This window comes from Protomyctophum parallelum, assembly GCF_964188405.1.
Source record: "Protomyctophum parallelum genome assembly, chromosome: 3".
Lineage (NCBI taxonomy): Eukaryota > Metazoa > Chordata > Actinopteri > Myctophiformes > Myctophidae > Protomyctophum > Protomyctophum parallelum.
Window position 1 is genome coordinate 53652104 of NC_139698.1, and position 16108 is coordinate 53668211.

Here is a 16108-nt window from a genome sequence, read left to right on the forward strand (position 1 = left end):
CAAAATGCATGTTTGTTGACTAAATCAGCTGTAGATTTAGTCGACTAAAATCATATGATATTTACCTAAAACTAGACTATCACTAAAACATTTCTTTTTCAAAAGACTAAAACTAAAATTCAAAATAAATTGAATGTCTAAATCAGCACTGACGTACGAATACACATGTACACACGCGTGCGCGCACGCACGCACACACACACGCACGCACACACACACACACACACGCACGCACGCACACGCACGCACACGCACGCACCACTGAATGGACGCTGTTACAGTGAGGTACCAACTATACCCATTATGCTACAGTACTACATGTAGCTCCTCCTCCTCGATGTGACTGTGATGATATTACAGGTTATGCAGAGGAAGGCGGACAGTGTTTTCTCCTGTGTGTGACAGTCTGTGTGTGTGTGTGCGTGTGCGCGTGCCTGTGTGTGCAGGCTCGCGTGCGTGCGTGTCGTGGTGTGAGTGGGTGATTGTGACAGGGGGGAGGACCAGGAAAAGACGCAGCCTCGCCGGATTGGTGCACAGAGGAAGAGGCCAAGTTTAAAGGGCTGTCAGAGAGGCGGCGACAGCGAACCCGTGCCTTCCTGGCTCCCAACCCGTCCGATCCGCTGTTAGCTCTATAGCCATTTGTACATTGTGCAGCCTGAACGGAGAGCTAGCTAAATGTAACCTGTGCCGCTTGATTCAGAATGTAACTGACAGATCACAGCCCGACTTGAACACGGCCTCCTGCCAAGTTCTACTTCGCTAGGCGAGGGTTCTCAGCTAACGATAAGGGAGGGGGGGCTGATCTTTTGTTTTCCCGTTTATATATTGTTTTCTGACAGGGAGGTTAGCGCTTGTGTTTTGTTTGGGGTTCATTTGAGGCAAGTATTCACTTTTCCGTTCTAGTTTGTTTTAACCCATTCTGAACGGGAACCCATTTTGGTGTCAGCATCATGTTATGCTTTAGCTATTGAAAAATAGCAGATCTACAAGCTCATAGCGCGCCACTCGGTGGCGCGCTATGAGCTTGTAGATCTGCAATTTTTTTTTTAAATCAAAGAATGACTGACATTTTTAGAATCTGATCTCAGGTCAGAATGGGTTAATCAGACCAGTGTGTGTCCAGTGGAAACCTCATATGAATCTGATCTCAGGTCAGAATGGGGTTAATCAGACCAGTGTGTGTCCAGTGGAAACCTCGTATGAATCTGATCTCAGGTCAGAATGGGTTAATCAGACCAGTGTGTGTCCAGTGGAAACCTCATATGAATCTGATCTCAGGTCAGAATGGGTTCATCAGACCAGTGTGTGTCCAGTGGAAACCTCGTATGAATCTGATCTCGGGTCAGAATGGGTTCATCAGACCAGTGTGTGTCCAGTGGAAACCTCGTATGAATCTGATCTCAGGTCAGAATGGGTCAATCAGACCAGTGTGTGTCCAGTGGAAACCTCGTATGAATCTGATCTCAGGTCAGAATGGGTTATTGTTCATAGAGAGGTTCTCTCACAGAGACACTGAACCCCCCCCCCACTCAGAACCCAACATAGAGAGGTTCACTCACAGAGACACTGAACCCCCCCCCCCCCCCCCCCCCCCACTCAGAACCCAACATAGAGAGGTTCACTCACAGAGACACTGAACCCCCCCCCCCCCACACTCAGAACCCAACATAGAGTGGTTCACTCACAGAGACACTGAACCCCCCGTCCCCACTCAGAACCCAACATAGAGAGGTTCACTCACAGAGACACTGAACCCCCCGTCCCCACATAGAACCCAACATAGAGTGGTCGAGTGAAGGTGGACTGGACGGTTTGCAGGTGTGTGAGTGAGTCAGAGGACACTGCGTAGAAGGACACAGTGCCAGCAGCATGGTCTAGATAAACTGCTACTCTGTCGGAGTAGGAGGAGCCAGGAGTAATGTGGGCAATGATCTTCTTATTGTGAATCACAGTGTAGTCAACACCATTACAGAGCAGACTCCATGAAAGGTCATTGTCTCCAAACCCACTGTCACCACCCCATTTGCTGATATGTCTGTGCGTCACTGCTGCCCCAACATATCCACTACACTGTACCTCACTGTAACAGCGTCCACTCAGTGGTTCCTTACACATCACCTGATAGGAGGTCATAAATCTGTCTGCATGAGGAGGATAGTTCTGATCCTGGTCCACCCGTTCCACCTTCCTGTTGTTCTCAGACAGAGAGAGGAGGCAGTGTGCTGTGTTTGGATCCAGAGTGAGTTCACACACATCTGATGAGAACAACACACAATACAGCACCAGTTTACAATCACACATCATAATAATAAAAAATAATAAAAATAATAATAATAATAATAATAATAATAATAATAATAATAATAATAATAACGATGTTGACACTGTGTGTGTGTGTGTGTGTGTGTGTGTGTGTGTGTGTGTGTGTGTGTGCGCGCATGTGTCTGTGTGTGTGCCTGACCACCGCCTGCCCCGCCACGTCCTCTACAGCCGACTGCACGATGCAAAGCGTGCAGTCGGCTGACAAAAGAGGTGGACAAAAGAGGCGCTACAAGGACTGTGTACTGCGTCTGTGTGTGTGTGTGTGTGTGTGTGTGTGTGTGTGTGTGTGTGTGTGTGTGTGTGTGTGTGTGTGTGTGTGTGTGTGTGTGTGTGTGTGACTGTGTGTGTGTGTGTGTGTGTGTGTGTGTGTGTGTCTGCGTGCATGCGTGCGTGTGTGCACGTGTGTATCATTTTAGTCGACTAAATCTACAGTAGATTTGCCTCTAAGGCGTCATAATGCCTGAATTTGGTTGCGTGCACGTGTTGTGTGTGTGTGTGTGTGTTGTGTGCTTGTGTGTGCATGGTGTGTGTATGCGTGCGTGCGCATGTGTGTGTATGCGCACACGTCTTTATCATTTTAGTCGACTAAATCTACTGCTGATTTGCCTCTAAGGCGTCATAATGCATGACTTTGGTTGCGTGCATGTGTTGTGTGTGTGTGTGTGTGTGTGTTGTGTGTGCAGTGTGTGCAGTGTGCACGTGACTGTGTGTGTATGTGTGTGTGCGTATGCATGCGTGCGTGTGCGAGCGAGCGTCTGTGTGTGTGTTCTTGTGTGTGTGTGTGTGTGTGTGCGTGCGTGCATGCGTCCGTGCGTACGTACACATGTGTGTGTGCGCGTGCATGCGTCTGTGCATGTGTGTGTGCGTGCGTGCATGCGTCCGTGCATACGCATGTGTGTGTGCGCGTGCACATGTCTGTGCGCGTGTGTATCATTTTAGTCGACTACATCTACAGTAATTTGCCTCCAAGGCGTCATAATGCCCGATTTTAGTGCGCGCGCATGTTGTGTGCGTACGTGCGTGCGTACGTCCGTGTGTGCGTCTGTGTGTGTGTATGCATGCATCAGTGTTGATTTTGACAGCCAATTTTGACTTAGTTTTAGTCATAGTCTTTTGAATAAAATGTTCATAAAATAGTCATAATTTAGTCACCTGAATGTCTTAGTGTTAGTTTAGTTTTAGTTAACTGAATATCATATGATTTTAGTCGACTAAATCTAGCTAGTCGACTAAAAGCTCTATGAGCTTGTAGATCTGCTATTTTGCAAAAATCGTGTGAAAATCTTTGAATATTCGTTCACAGCAAAATAAATTACTCATACCCTATCTTTGCTTCTGGTATAGAATTATATTAAGGTTTTTCATGAAACTGTTAGAAAACATTTGTAGAATCTGGTCTCAGGTCTCAATGGGTTAACCCATTAAGACCTGGAACACATCTGTGTCACCTTAACTTTTAACCACATTAGCTGTTGAGAAATAGCAGATCTACAAGCTCGTAGCGCGGCACTCTGTGCCGCGCTACGAGCTTGTAGATCTGCTATTTTTTTGTTTTATCGTGAAAACGTATGCAAATCTTTGAAGGTATATTCTTTCACAGTAAACGTTTTTAACTCTAATATTTGCTTCTGGGGGTCCGTGTAATTTCCGTGTATTTTCAGATGGGGGTCGACGGCCAATTTCTGATTTTGTGGGGTCCTTTTATATTCTATGTTTTATAACATCCTGCATTGTTCTTAAAGACGTAGTGAAATGAAAAGTATGTTTTTGTTCACACTTTTAGATAATATTTGTGGTCCTATGGGCATAGGCCTACCTATAACAATGTTTTTTGGTTTTTTTTGCTATTTTCTTTCTTCGTGAAAACGGGTGCAAATCTTTTATACATCTTCTTTCACAGTGACCGTTTTTAACTCAAATCTTTGCTTCTGGGGGTCCATGGAACAACTTATTTTCAGATGGGGGCTGACGGCCAATTACATACCGGTACATTTTATATTTATATATTCCATGTTTTATAATATCCTGACCTACATTGTTCCTAAAGACCTACAGTAGTGAAATGAAAAATACCTTTTTACGGTCCCTGGAACAACATATTCTCATATTTTTTACTTGTTTTTATAGGGCTAATTTGCCCTATAGTGACTGCTGTCTGTCTGTCAGACCGGCATGTAGTCGGGGTTGGGGGGGGGGGATTTCACCCAGATTGGACTCGGTTCAGCGGCAGCATTCTGCTGCCTGCCCCCCCCCCCCCCCCCCCCCCCCCCGCACGCGCACACACACACACACACACACACACACACACACACTCACACCGACAGTCAATTGACTCAAAGGAGCCCCATAACAAAACAATTTCAATAGGTCTACTGCAGGCATTACTACACTAAACAACGTTGGATTCGTACAGTGCAGAATGCAGATAAGTGTAGCCTATGTTCTTATTATAATTGTGAGTTTGTTTTTTAACATGCAGCGTGAGTCCGCGAGAGCCGATCTACAAGCTCACAACGCATTGCACTTCAAGTAGAAGGCTGCCGAGTGAGCATGCTCCAAATATCCTAATAAATAAAAAGGTGTCGTGCTTGCGGGGGCAGTTTCTGTATGGGACTCTAGGCTAACTTGACTCTAGAACGCATGCATTTAGGCATACAAGTGCATACAAGTGATTCTTGTTGGGGGACACATGCCTACATATTTTAATCTGAGATTTGGGAACTATTTATTGATTCAGCATGAAGACTAAAGCTTTCTGAATAAATTTACACCAGCGTATGCCTTCTACACTACCTTGAGAGGTGGCGCAGAAATTTGCGGAGATTCCGACCAAACAACGTCACCGTCAAGTTCACAGAGATGGCCATGAATTCCCACGTAACGTGGGAATCCTCGTAAATGCCTGTCCGCTCACGCAACGCTCACGTAACATCAATTATCAATTATCAATCAATCAAGTATGAGCGTAAACGCCGTTGTGAATGAGGACCATAGTGCGGCTCAGAGTGCTGCGCTACGAGCTTGTAGATCTGCTATTTATTTATTTTATCGTGAAAACGTATGCAAATCCTTTTAAACTCAAATATTGGCTTCTGGGGGTCCGTGTAACAACATATTTTCAGATGGGGGTCGACGGCCAATTTCAGATAATTTTTGGGGTCCTTTTATATTCCATGTTTTATAACATCCTGCATTGTAAGGAGATGTATAGAGTCAGTAAAACACTGTTGTAAGGAGATGTATAGAGGCAGTAAAACACTGTTGTAAGGAGATGTATAGAGTCAGTAAAACACTGTTGTAAGGAGATGTATAGAGCAGTAAAACACTGTTGTAAGGAGATGTATAGAGTCAGTAAAACACTGTTGTAAGGAGATGTATAGAGTCAGTAAAACACTGTTGTAAGGAGATGTATAGTCAGTAAAACGCTGTTGTAAGGAGATGTATAGAGTCAGTAAAACACTGTTGTAAGGAGATGTATAGAGTCAGTAAAACACTGTTGTAAGGAGATGTATAGAGTCAGTAAAACACTGTTGTAAGGAGATGTATAGTCAGTAAAACACTGTTGTAAGGAGATGTATAGAGTCAGTAAAACACTGTTGTAAGGAGATGTATAGAGTCAGTAAAACACTGCATGTCTCTCAGTGCAGTGACATTCTGGGATTATTTGCCATAATCATATTAAGAAATATATAATGTTGGTCTAAATACAACGATGAGCGTTGGGGGTACATCAGCTAGGCCAGGAGGTAACAGGGGGTTCACGGCCTAAAATGTTTGGGGACCGCTGGCCTACACGTTATGGTTATAATCATCTTTTTTTCAGTTCATAATGTCACATACTGATGTGGATATGACCCCCTCCCCCCCCAATACAAATTAACGCTACGATAACCTTAATAACAGTACAGTAATAATGAAAGAAACCGAATATAAACTTACACGTCATGCTCTTCCTCAGACCTGGTGTCAGCCAACACTCTCCACCGTGGTCCACACTGGAGTTGGAGGAGAGACAAAGTCAATATTCTCTATGATAATATAAACTATGATTTTACACCATTAAACATTAAATAATACAGAACAGCATCACAGAATGATTGAGAACATTGTTCTGACCAAAATGTTGTCACGCACGCACGCACGTGAAGTCTCTCGTACCTAAGAGCGTCCAGTCTGTAGCATGGATCCTTCACAACAGCAGAGAGCATCGCTTCGCCTGATTCTCCTGGATGATTGAAGGTCAAGTCCAACTCTCTCAAATGGGAAGGGTTGGAGCGCAGAGCTGAGGTCAGAGAAGAACAGCCTTTCTCTGTGACCAGACATCCTGACAAACTGCGCACGCACGCACACACACACACCACACACCACACACCACACACACACACACAGAGAGAGAGTTTCACAATGTTATATTTTGTCCCATTGATTTTAAAAACGTTTTGTTTTATTTTAACACAGTTGAACTCAGTTTCAGGCATACTGACTTGAGAGTCTCCAACATGCAGTGTGGGCTCCCCAGTCCCTCAGCCAGGAGGCTGACTCCAGAGTCCTGAAGGTCATTATTGCTCAGGTCAACTTCTCTCAGGCTAGAGCTGGAGCTGAGAGCTGACGATAACTCCTGACAGCATCTCTTCGACAGGTTGCAGCCACTCAGCCTGAAGAAACAATAGTGGTGCATGTATTAGATTTGATGTTAAATAAAATCAAATAATATTTGAAATGTATCCAGTTATCAGTGAACCTACAGAGCTTTCTTGGAGGCTTTGAGCACGGGCAGCAACCCCAGAAGAGCCTCCTCTGAAGCAGAGTATTTCTTCAGGTCAAACACGTCCAGCTCCTTTCCTGAAGACAGCAACACGAAGACCATAGCTGACCACTGAGCAGGAGAGATCTTGTCTGTGGAGAGACGTCCTGACGTCAGGTACTGTTGGATGTCGTCCTCCAGAGAATGATCATTCAGCTCATTCAGACAGTGGAACAGATTGATGCTTCTCTCTGGAGATGGATTCTTTTTGATCTTCTCCTTGATGTATTTGATGGTTTTGATGGTCTGGAAGCTTTTCCCTTTTTGTATGAGCTTTTGTACGAACTTCTGATTGGTGTCCAAAGAGAGGCCCATCAGGAAACGCAGGAACAAGTCCAGGTGTCCATTTGGACTCCTTAAGGCCTCGTCTACAGCACTTTGGTAGAGGTGATGAATCTTGGTTTTGAAAACCTTTCCAAATGAGGAGGTTGAGAGTAGGTTGTCACCAGTGTTGATGAAAGTGATGAAGACGTGGAGGGCAGCCAGAAACTCCTGAACACTCAGATGGACAAAGGAGAACATCTTGTCCCTTGTTCCGCGAACCTCTCCAAACAGTTCTGCGTACACTGCTGCGTCGCTGATATCAATGCCAGATGCTGTCAGGTGTTCTTCCTCGAAGATCAGGTCGCCTTTCATCAGCCCTTTAAAAGCCAGTTTCGCCAGAGAGAGAATGACATCATACTGTTTCCTGCCAGGAAAGTTGGCATTTGTGCGTCTGGACTGCATCTCAATGAAGTGGGAGTACATGGCGCCCTGGCTCTTTGGCAGCTCTCCTTTCTTCCTCACAATTTCTTCCATAACGTTAGAAGTGATCCAACAGAAGGCCGGGAGGTGACACATGATGTGGACGCTTTGGGACTTCTCGATGTGACAGTAGATTTGTTTGGCCAGCTGCTCATCATCAGGGAACCTCTTGAAGAAGTACTCCTTCTTCTGAGGGTCTCTGAACCCTCTCACCTCTGTCACCCTGTCAACAGAAGGGATCTGGCCGGCGGCTGCAGGTCGTGAGGTTATCCAGAATTTGGCTTTTGGAAGCAAGTTCCCCCTGATGAGGTTTATCAGGAGAACGTGCACTGTTGTTGGCTTCATCGGATCAGTCCATGTCACAGTGTTCGGGAAATCTAGAGCTGGCCTCGATTCATCAAGCCCATCCAGGATGAACAGAATGCTGCACTGTTGGAAGGTGCAGATATTTATCTCCTTGGTTTCACTGAAGAAGTGATGAAGAAGTCCCTCCATGCTGTACTTGTTCTCCTTCTTCTCTTCTTCTCTCTTCATCTCCAAATTCAACTCTCGGAAAGTGAATGGAAACACAAAGTCGACATGCTGGTTGGCTTTGCCTTCTGCCCAGTTCTGAGTGAACTTCTGAACTTGTACTGATTTACCAATGCCGGCCCCTCCCTTCATCATCACTGTTTTGATGGGATCACTTTGTCCAGGTGAAGGTTCCACTATGTCGTCCATGTTGATTGGTGTTTCTGGTCCAGCTGTTTGGCTGTATGCCAATTCAATCTGCGTGATCTCATGTTCTTTATTGACCTGTCCACTGCCTCCCACTGTGTTGTAGACCTCTGTGAACATGTCACTCACAAGTGGGTTTGTTTCATCTTTTGAGCTCCAGTGATTCAAACGCTGATTCTTCTGCCTCAGATTAGACTTGAGCTGTTGTTTACACCGATCAAGAGTTTCTAAATGACCAAAGACAAGATGACATCATTAAGCATGTGTTATAGAATGACATCATTATATATGAAGGTGGGGAAGGTGTACTGCTGTACTTGGAGATACAAAGGTAGAGAACCCGATCTAAGTTTCTTTACTCACCCTTGCTAGCCAAGTCTTGTGATGGAAGTTTAGGTCCTGAATAAGGAGAGGAGGATAATGAAGTGAAACGTTAGTTTGTCTATTGTCTATTGTCATTATACGTTAGCATGTATTGATGCTCTATTGTCATTATCTAAGTAACAACATTCATGCAATGGATTGCTGTGTAGTAGTAGTAGTAGTAATGCAGTAGTATATTTTACAGTGTACCTTGCTGTGTAGCAGTACAGTAGTGTATTTTACAGTGTACCTTGCTGTGTAGCAGTACAGTAGTATATTTTACAGTGTACCTTGCTGTGTAGCAGTACAGTAGTATATTTTACAGTGTACCTGGCTGTGTAGCAGTACAGTAGTATATTTTACAGTGTACCTGGCTGTGTAGCCGTACAGTAGTATATTTCACAGTGTACCTTGCTGTGTAGTAGTACAGTAGTATATTTTACAGTGTACCTGGCTGTGTAGTAGTACAGTAGTATATTTTACAGTGTACCTGGCTGTGTAGTAATACAGTAGTATATTTTACAGTGTACCTGGCTGTGTAGCAGTGGTGACAGTGATGTTGACTGAACCACTGATGTTACATCCAGAAAAAACAGGAGCAACCACTGCACTTCCACCATGTGCTTCATTAATGGCTCCAGCAGGGGGCACTGGAGAAGCTGCACAATATAAAGAAACATATTAGTGTTACACTCAGAGAGAGAGAGAGAGAGAGAGAGAGAGAGAGAGAGAGAGAGAGAGAGAGAGAGAGAGAGAGAGATAGCGTGATTATAATATTACATGATTAACATGTTTAAAGCAATGTGTTGGCTGCCAATAATATGATGATGACACCTTAACTCATTGACTGCTGGAGTAAATACAGAAATAATCTGTTACTGTTTAACTAATTTACAAAAGGCTCCGTCCAGATTGTTTCATGACTCACCCTCGTTAGCCTTGTTAGTCGAGTCTTGTGATGGAGGATCAGATCCTGCATAAGGAGAGGAGGATGAAGTGTGAGTGGACATGGTAAATGGTAACTGCTGTATTTATATAGCACCTTTATGATTGTGCATTACATTCATCCATTCACACTGCGATGGTGGAGGAAACCATGCAAGGCACCAACCTGCACATTGGGAGCAATTACCCCTTCGCTAAACCCAAAAGCGGTTGTCCAATGCCAATCCAAATCCAATTTTCCGTCACATCATAGCTGTCAGTGTTATTTTTCATGGCTGTGTTGTTGAACACACACACAGCTTAACGTCATGTCTGTGTTGTTGAACACACACACAGCTTAACGTCATGGCTGTGTTGTTGAACACACACACAGCTTAACGTCATGGCTGTGTTGTTGAACACACACACACAGCTTAACGTCATGGCTGTGTTGTTGAACACACACACACACAGCTTAACGTCATGGCTGTGTTGGTGAACACACACACAGCTTAACGTCATGTCTGTGTTGTTGAACACACACACACACAGCTTAACGTCATGGCTGTGTTGGTGAACACACACACAGCTTAACGTCATGTCTGTGTTGTTGAACACACACACAGCTTAACGTCATGGCTGTGTTGTTGAACACACACACACACACAGCTTAACGTCATGGCTGTGTTGGTGAACACACACACAGCTTAACGTCATGTCTGTGTTGTTGAACACACACACACACAGCTTAACGTCATGGCTGTGTTGGTGAACACACACACAGCTTAACGTCATGTCTGTGTTGTTGAACACACACACAGCTTAACGTCATGGCTGTGTTGTTGAACACACACACAGCTTAACGTCATGGCTGTGTTGTTGAACACACACACAGCTTAACGTCATGTCTGTGTTGTTGAACACACACACACAGCTTAACGTCATGGCTGTGTTGTTGAACACACACACAGTTTAACGTCATGGCTGTGTTGTTGAACACATACAGCTTAACGTCATGGCTGTGTTGTTGAACACACACAGCTTAACGTCATGGCTGTGTTGTTGAACACATACACAGCTTAACGTCCGGAAAGTTACACGACTGACCAACCCAGGTGATAATAATAATAATAATAATAATAATAATAATAATAATAATAATACTAATGACCGTACTCTGACCTGATGAAAACTCCCGTCAGACGGTTGTTAAAGTCGATTGTTGGATACTGTTTATTTTCCTCGTATTTCTAGTTTCCTAAAATAATATCATACACATTTGTCCATTGCATAGCCTACTGTAGGCCTGGTTGACTAGATTTAGAAGACATGTTGTCCAGTGCATAGCCTACTGCAGTCCTGGTAGACTAGATTTAGAAGGCATGTGTCCAGTGCATAGCCTACTGCAGGCCTGGTTGACTAGATTTAGAAGGCATGTGTCCAGTGCATAGCCTACTGCAGTCCTGGTCGACTAGATTTAGAAGACATGTGTCCAGTGCATAGCCTACTGCAGTCCTGGTAGACTAGATTTAGAAGACATGTGTCCAATGCATAGCCTACTGCAGGCCTGGTTGACTAGATTTAGAAGACATGTGTCCAGTGCATAACCTACTGCAGGCCTGGTTGACTAGATTTAGAAGACATGTGTCCAGTGCATAACCTACTGCAGGCCTGGTTGACTAGATTTAGAAGACATGTGTCCAGTGCATAGCCTACTGCAGGCCTAGTTGACTAGATTTAGAAGACATGTGTCCAGTGCATAGCCTACTGTAGGCCTGGTAGAATAGATTTAGAAATATTTAGCGAACGGCTAATTAGGGGTTCAGAGTCTTGCTCAAGGACACTGCAACACTAACTCTGGGGGAGCCCACAGGGATCGAACTGGCAACCTCACGCTTCCCAAGTGGCCACTCTACCCCTGAGCCACTGCCACCCCTTAAATGAATGAATGAATGAATGAATGAATGAATGAATGAATGAATGAATGAATGAATGAATGAATGAATGAATGATCTTACCAAGGTCCACCAGTATGTGGGGTTGGTGTTCCATGAGGGCATCATAAAATGCTGCCTGGGCGTTGGTTCCTCCTGGAACTACTGTTGATGTGAACAGAGTCCTCATTTTTTCCATGGTTGTCTTCCCGGCATGAATCTCGCTGTAGATCTCAGGGTGGACCCAGCTGTCTCCTAGACTGTCTACTACAGCCATGACTGCGGTCACCGTTTGGGTCAACTGTGCCCTGTGCTGAATCACAAACTGTGCTGTTTGCAAGAGAGAAAAAGAGTGGATGAAATTAGAGAATGAAAAACAAAGCTCTCTGCATCTCCATATGCCCCACATACAAAGTAATGTAACATATTGTACAACCCTACTGTACAGCCCTGGTAAACAGAACGTAGCACCAGCTACCAACCTACTCACCGGTCACCTCGGACACTGAAATAAAAGACTCACCTTTTCTGGATTTTTCTGCATCCATTGCTTCTGAAGTCAAGTCGTTATCAGCATCCTGTTGGATACAGTCATGTTATTTCAATCATAACAATACAGAGTGATGATCGTAATATGGTAATAAATATCTATATCAGTCAATGTGGAAACAATTAGTAGGATAATATATATTTCCATTCCGTCTAACTCTACTACATATATGGTCTAACTCTACTGCAAAGCACGGGGAGAACATCACTTCTAATTCATTGTGTTGCCATAAAGACTAATCCCACCGAGACAAACGTTAAATAAGAATTGGGATAAATTAATGATTGATTGAAGCATTAATGAACAGATTGGAGAATTACAGTATACATTTCAAGCACAACTCAATAAAAAACTGTTAACTGTGGTCGACGATCATAAAGCATTACACTTGTTTACAATGGGGTCCACCATGTTCAATTCGTCATAACATTTAGAGACGCACAAATAAACTGTGTAAAGCTGTGAGTGCATTAGTAACCAACAGTACCGTGGTCTGTGGACCTGATGCTGATGCTGATTGGTCCATTGTGGGTTTGATTGACGCCTCGGAGTGGAGCGACAGCAGCTAGCACTGAAGAACCTGGATGCAGTGTTGGGAAAGGTCTTTATTTAAGAACCTGGATGCAGTGTTGGGAAAGGTCTTTATTTAAGAACCTGGATGCAGTGTTGGGAAAGGTCTTTATTTAAGAACCTGGATGCAGTGTTGGGAAAGGTCTTTATTTAAGAACCTGGATGCAGTGTTGGGAAAGGTCTTTATTCAAGAACCTGGATGCAGTGTTGGGAAAGGTCTTTATTTAAGTGGTGCAACCACTTCCTTAAGTAGCTTTGTTTGTGCCTGGGTGGCCGGCTGGGTGGCTACCTGTGCCTGAGCACGGAAATTGCATTTGGTTGGTTTTCAAAACCAAGTGTCACTGTTGCGCAGCCTAACATATACATACATATTAACTGTGATGATTTCAGGTGTACAGTACAGTACAGTACAGTACAGTACAGTACAGTACAGTACAGTACAGTACAGTACAGTACAGTACAGTACAGTACAGTACAGTACAGTACAGTACAGTACAGTGTAACATTGAGTAATTTCTCAACCGTTTCGGACGCGGGGCGGCTCGCCGATACCGGCCCTGTAACAATATGATTGTTAGTTGGCTACGTGTTTCCGCACGGACATGTTAGAGTGTAACACCAGAGCAGCTACGTTATGTGTAAAGTGAATAAAGTGTAAGCAGCTTCAATGCTTTAATCGTCCGTTCTTGAAGTAAGAGAGGCAAGAATGAAACAGGCCTGGACCCCCCTGAGCGCGATCCTGGGGTCTGGATGTTCCGGGGACTTAGGTAGCATTTCATACAGACTTATATCATGTGATGTAGACGGCACGAGAATGGCATTGTATGAAGTCATAGCACTTTATAGTATATATGTATAGCATGGTATATATGGGGTTCTCAACCCGTGGGGCGCGACCCCTCAGGGGGTCGCCAAATTATTTTGGGGTGTCCCCAAGAAGAGTTTACATAGTACACATAGTACATGCATACACCTTCCCTAATGGTTATGTCTGGTTTCAGTATTCATTTATGGTGTATTGTCTCTATTATTAAGGTTATTGTAGCAGTCCATTTATATTGGGGGTCGGGAGGGGCGGGGCGGGGGTCCCGAGACATTGCCAAAGTATTTCCGGGGCTCCCCGGCCAAAAACGTTGAGAACCCAACATATAAACTATAGTTTATATGTATAGTTTCATTATATAGATATTCCACTGTTACGTTCTTAGCTTACGCATGTTTCATGAAAACTACTTTTTATGTATGTGATGTATCGCCATGCTTTTTTGTTACATTACAATTACATTGCATGCGTAATGTAAGTCGCTCTGGATTAAGAGCGTCTGCTAAATGCCTAAATTGTAAATTGTTATTAAATTAGACTTAGCTCACTCATTTGATTGCCTTCGGCATCCTTCCCTGCAGGCTGAATGTAATTCGATTGACACTCCTCATTAATTAATACATTAATACATGTCCCTTAACCCATTCTGAACGGGAAGCCATTTTGGTGTTAGCATCATGTCGTGCTTTAGCTATTTAAAAATAGCAGATCTACAAGCTCGTATCGCGCCACCGAGTGGCGCGATACGAGCTTGTAGGTCTGCTATTTTTTTAAAAATCGAAGAACAACTGACATTTTTAGAATCTGATCTCAGGTCAGAATGGGTTAAATCAGACCAGTGTGTGTCCAGTGGAAACCTCGTATGAATCTGATCTTAGGTCAGAATGGGTTAAGGCATTCTCTTGGCTCTAGGACTAGTCAGGACTAGTAGCTGCCAGGTTGGTCTGGCTAGCTACTCTATAGTCACTATATATATATATATATATATATATATATATATATATATATATATGATATAGAGACACACAGGGACTACAAATGTCACGCCCCCAAATGAGACAGCGCCCCCACTTCTGGTCCGTTAGAACGGTGTACTGCAGGCCAGCCCATAGAAGTCCATTGAAATTCAACTGTAGTTAGCCTACTTTTAAAATAATATGAAATGAAATGAATACTATTATTGATTTGAATACAAATATGTTTCCAAATGTATGAAGTGTCTTTGTCAACATATATTGTTGTTTTCTCAATAGAGGATGTATTTCACATTTAATTTACCCATAATGTTAACGGAGCAGAGGGAGACGGCAGACAGAGAACCTGTCGCCTTTAATGAAGTATGTCACTGCCTTTACGAGGCTACGAGCGCCCACTTTGAAGAGTGGAATTCTCAATAATACATCCCGATCCCGAATGACTTTGTTATTCATGTCTATATTTTGAACATGTCACAGGCTTACTGTATATGTTCTACCTACCGCGGAGCTCCGACGGTGTGTTTTACAGCTGTCAACTTGTTGTGTAATTAACTTGGCTGAACAGTTGCACGGGAAAATAACCCCGCTAAATGGAGGAGTGACATCCTGACATTTTCAACTACCTAGTGAATTCTCCAGATGAGTATTAATAACAGTCGTGCAAGATGCTGTTTAGATCATTTTCAACAAATACATAGTAAAAAAACGAAATACAAAACAAATATATCTGGATATTGAAAACCTCAAGGGAAGGCATCCGTGACGTACATACCGTGCGACCACTTTGACTTGAGAATTTACAATGCTAGCACTTTTCACAAACTGGTGGAGTATATTATAGTACATTGTGGGTTGTATATTGAGATGGCAGGTAGGTGTTATGTATGGCACTTCACGTCATGTACGACAGTAACGTAAAGTGCTGCTGCCGTAAGGCTGTGTTGTTATCGTTGCCTGATGCTGCTCTACACAATGAACACCGGTTTGTAATGTGGTTGCCGGTCCACACCCAAGCTTACAGTAAAGTCGTACCTTTTCAGTTCATGTTTATAGGGGCGGCGGTGGCTCAGGGGTAGAGTGCCTGGATGGTAACCGTAAGGTTGCCAGTTCGAACCCGGGCTCCCCCAGAGTTACTGTCGAAGTGTCCTTGAGCAAGACACTGAACCCCTAATTGCTCCCGATGTGCTAGTTCATATATGTCAAACTCAAGGCCCGGGGGCCAAATCAGGCCCGTGAATAAATTATCTTTGGCCCGTGGCATGATATTTAATTAGTATTAGAACTGGCCCTCTGGTATATTGCACGGACCACCAGAATACTACAAGTCCCACAATGCACTGCGAGTGCATTGTCACGTATCGAGGGCCCGCAAGCGCAAGC

The 16108-nt window shown here is 43.9% G+C and overlaps 1 protein-coding gene across 1 annotated transcript; it reads right to left on the bottom strand.

Moving 5' to 3' along the window:
* Positions 1-1737: 1737 nt before the first annotated feature.
* Positions 1738-12356, bottom strand: LOC310856752 (NLR family CARD domain-containing protein 3-like; the record flags this gene model as incomplete). The annotated part of the gene is made up of 10 exons (XM_083762224.1): positions 1738-2255; positions 6262-6317; positions 6481-6654; positions 6807-6977; positions 7068-8814; positions 8951-8986; positions 9481-9609; positions 9879-9923; positions 11893-12138; positions 12332-12356. 10 exons carry the CDS (start codon positions 12354-12356, stop codon positions 1738-1740), a joined length of 3147 nt encoding a protein of 1048 aa, XP_083618350.1.
* Between the last annotated feature and the right edge of the window lie 3752 nt (positions 12357-16108).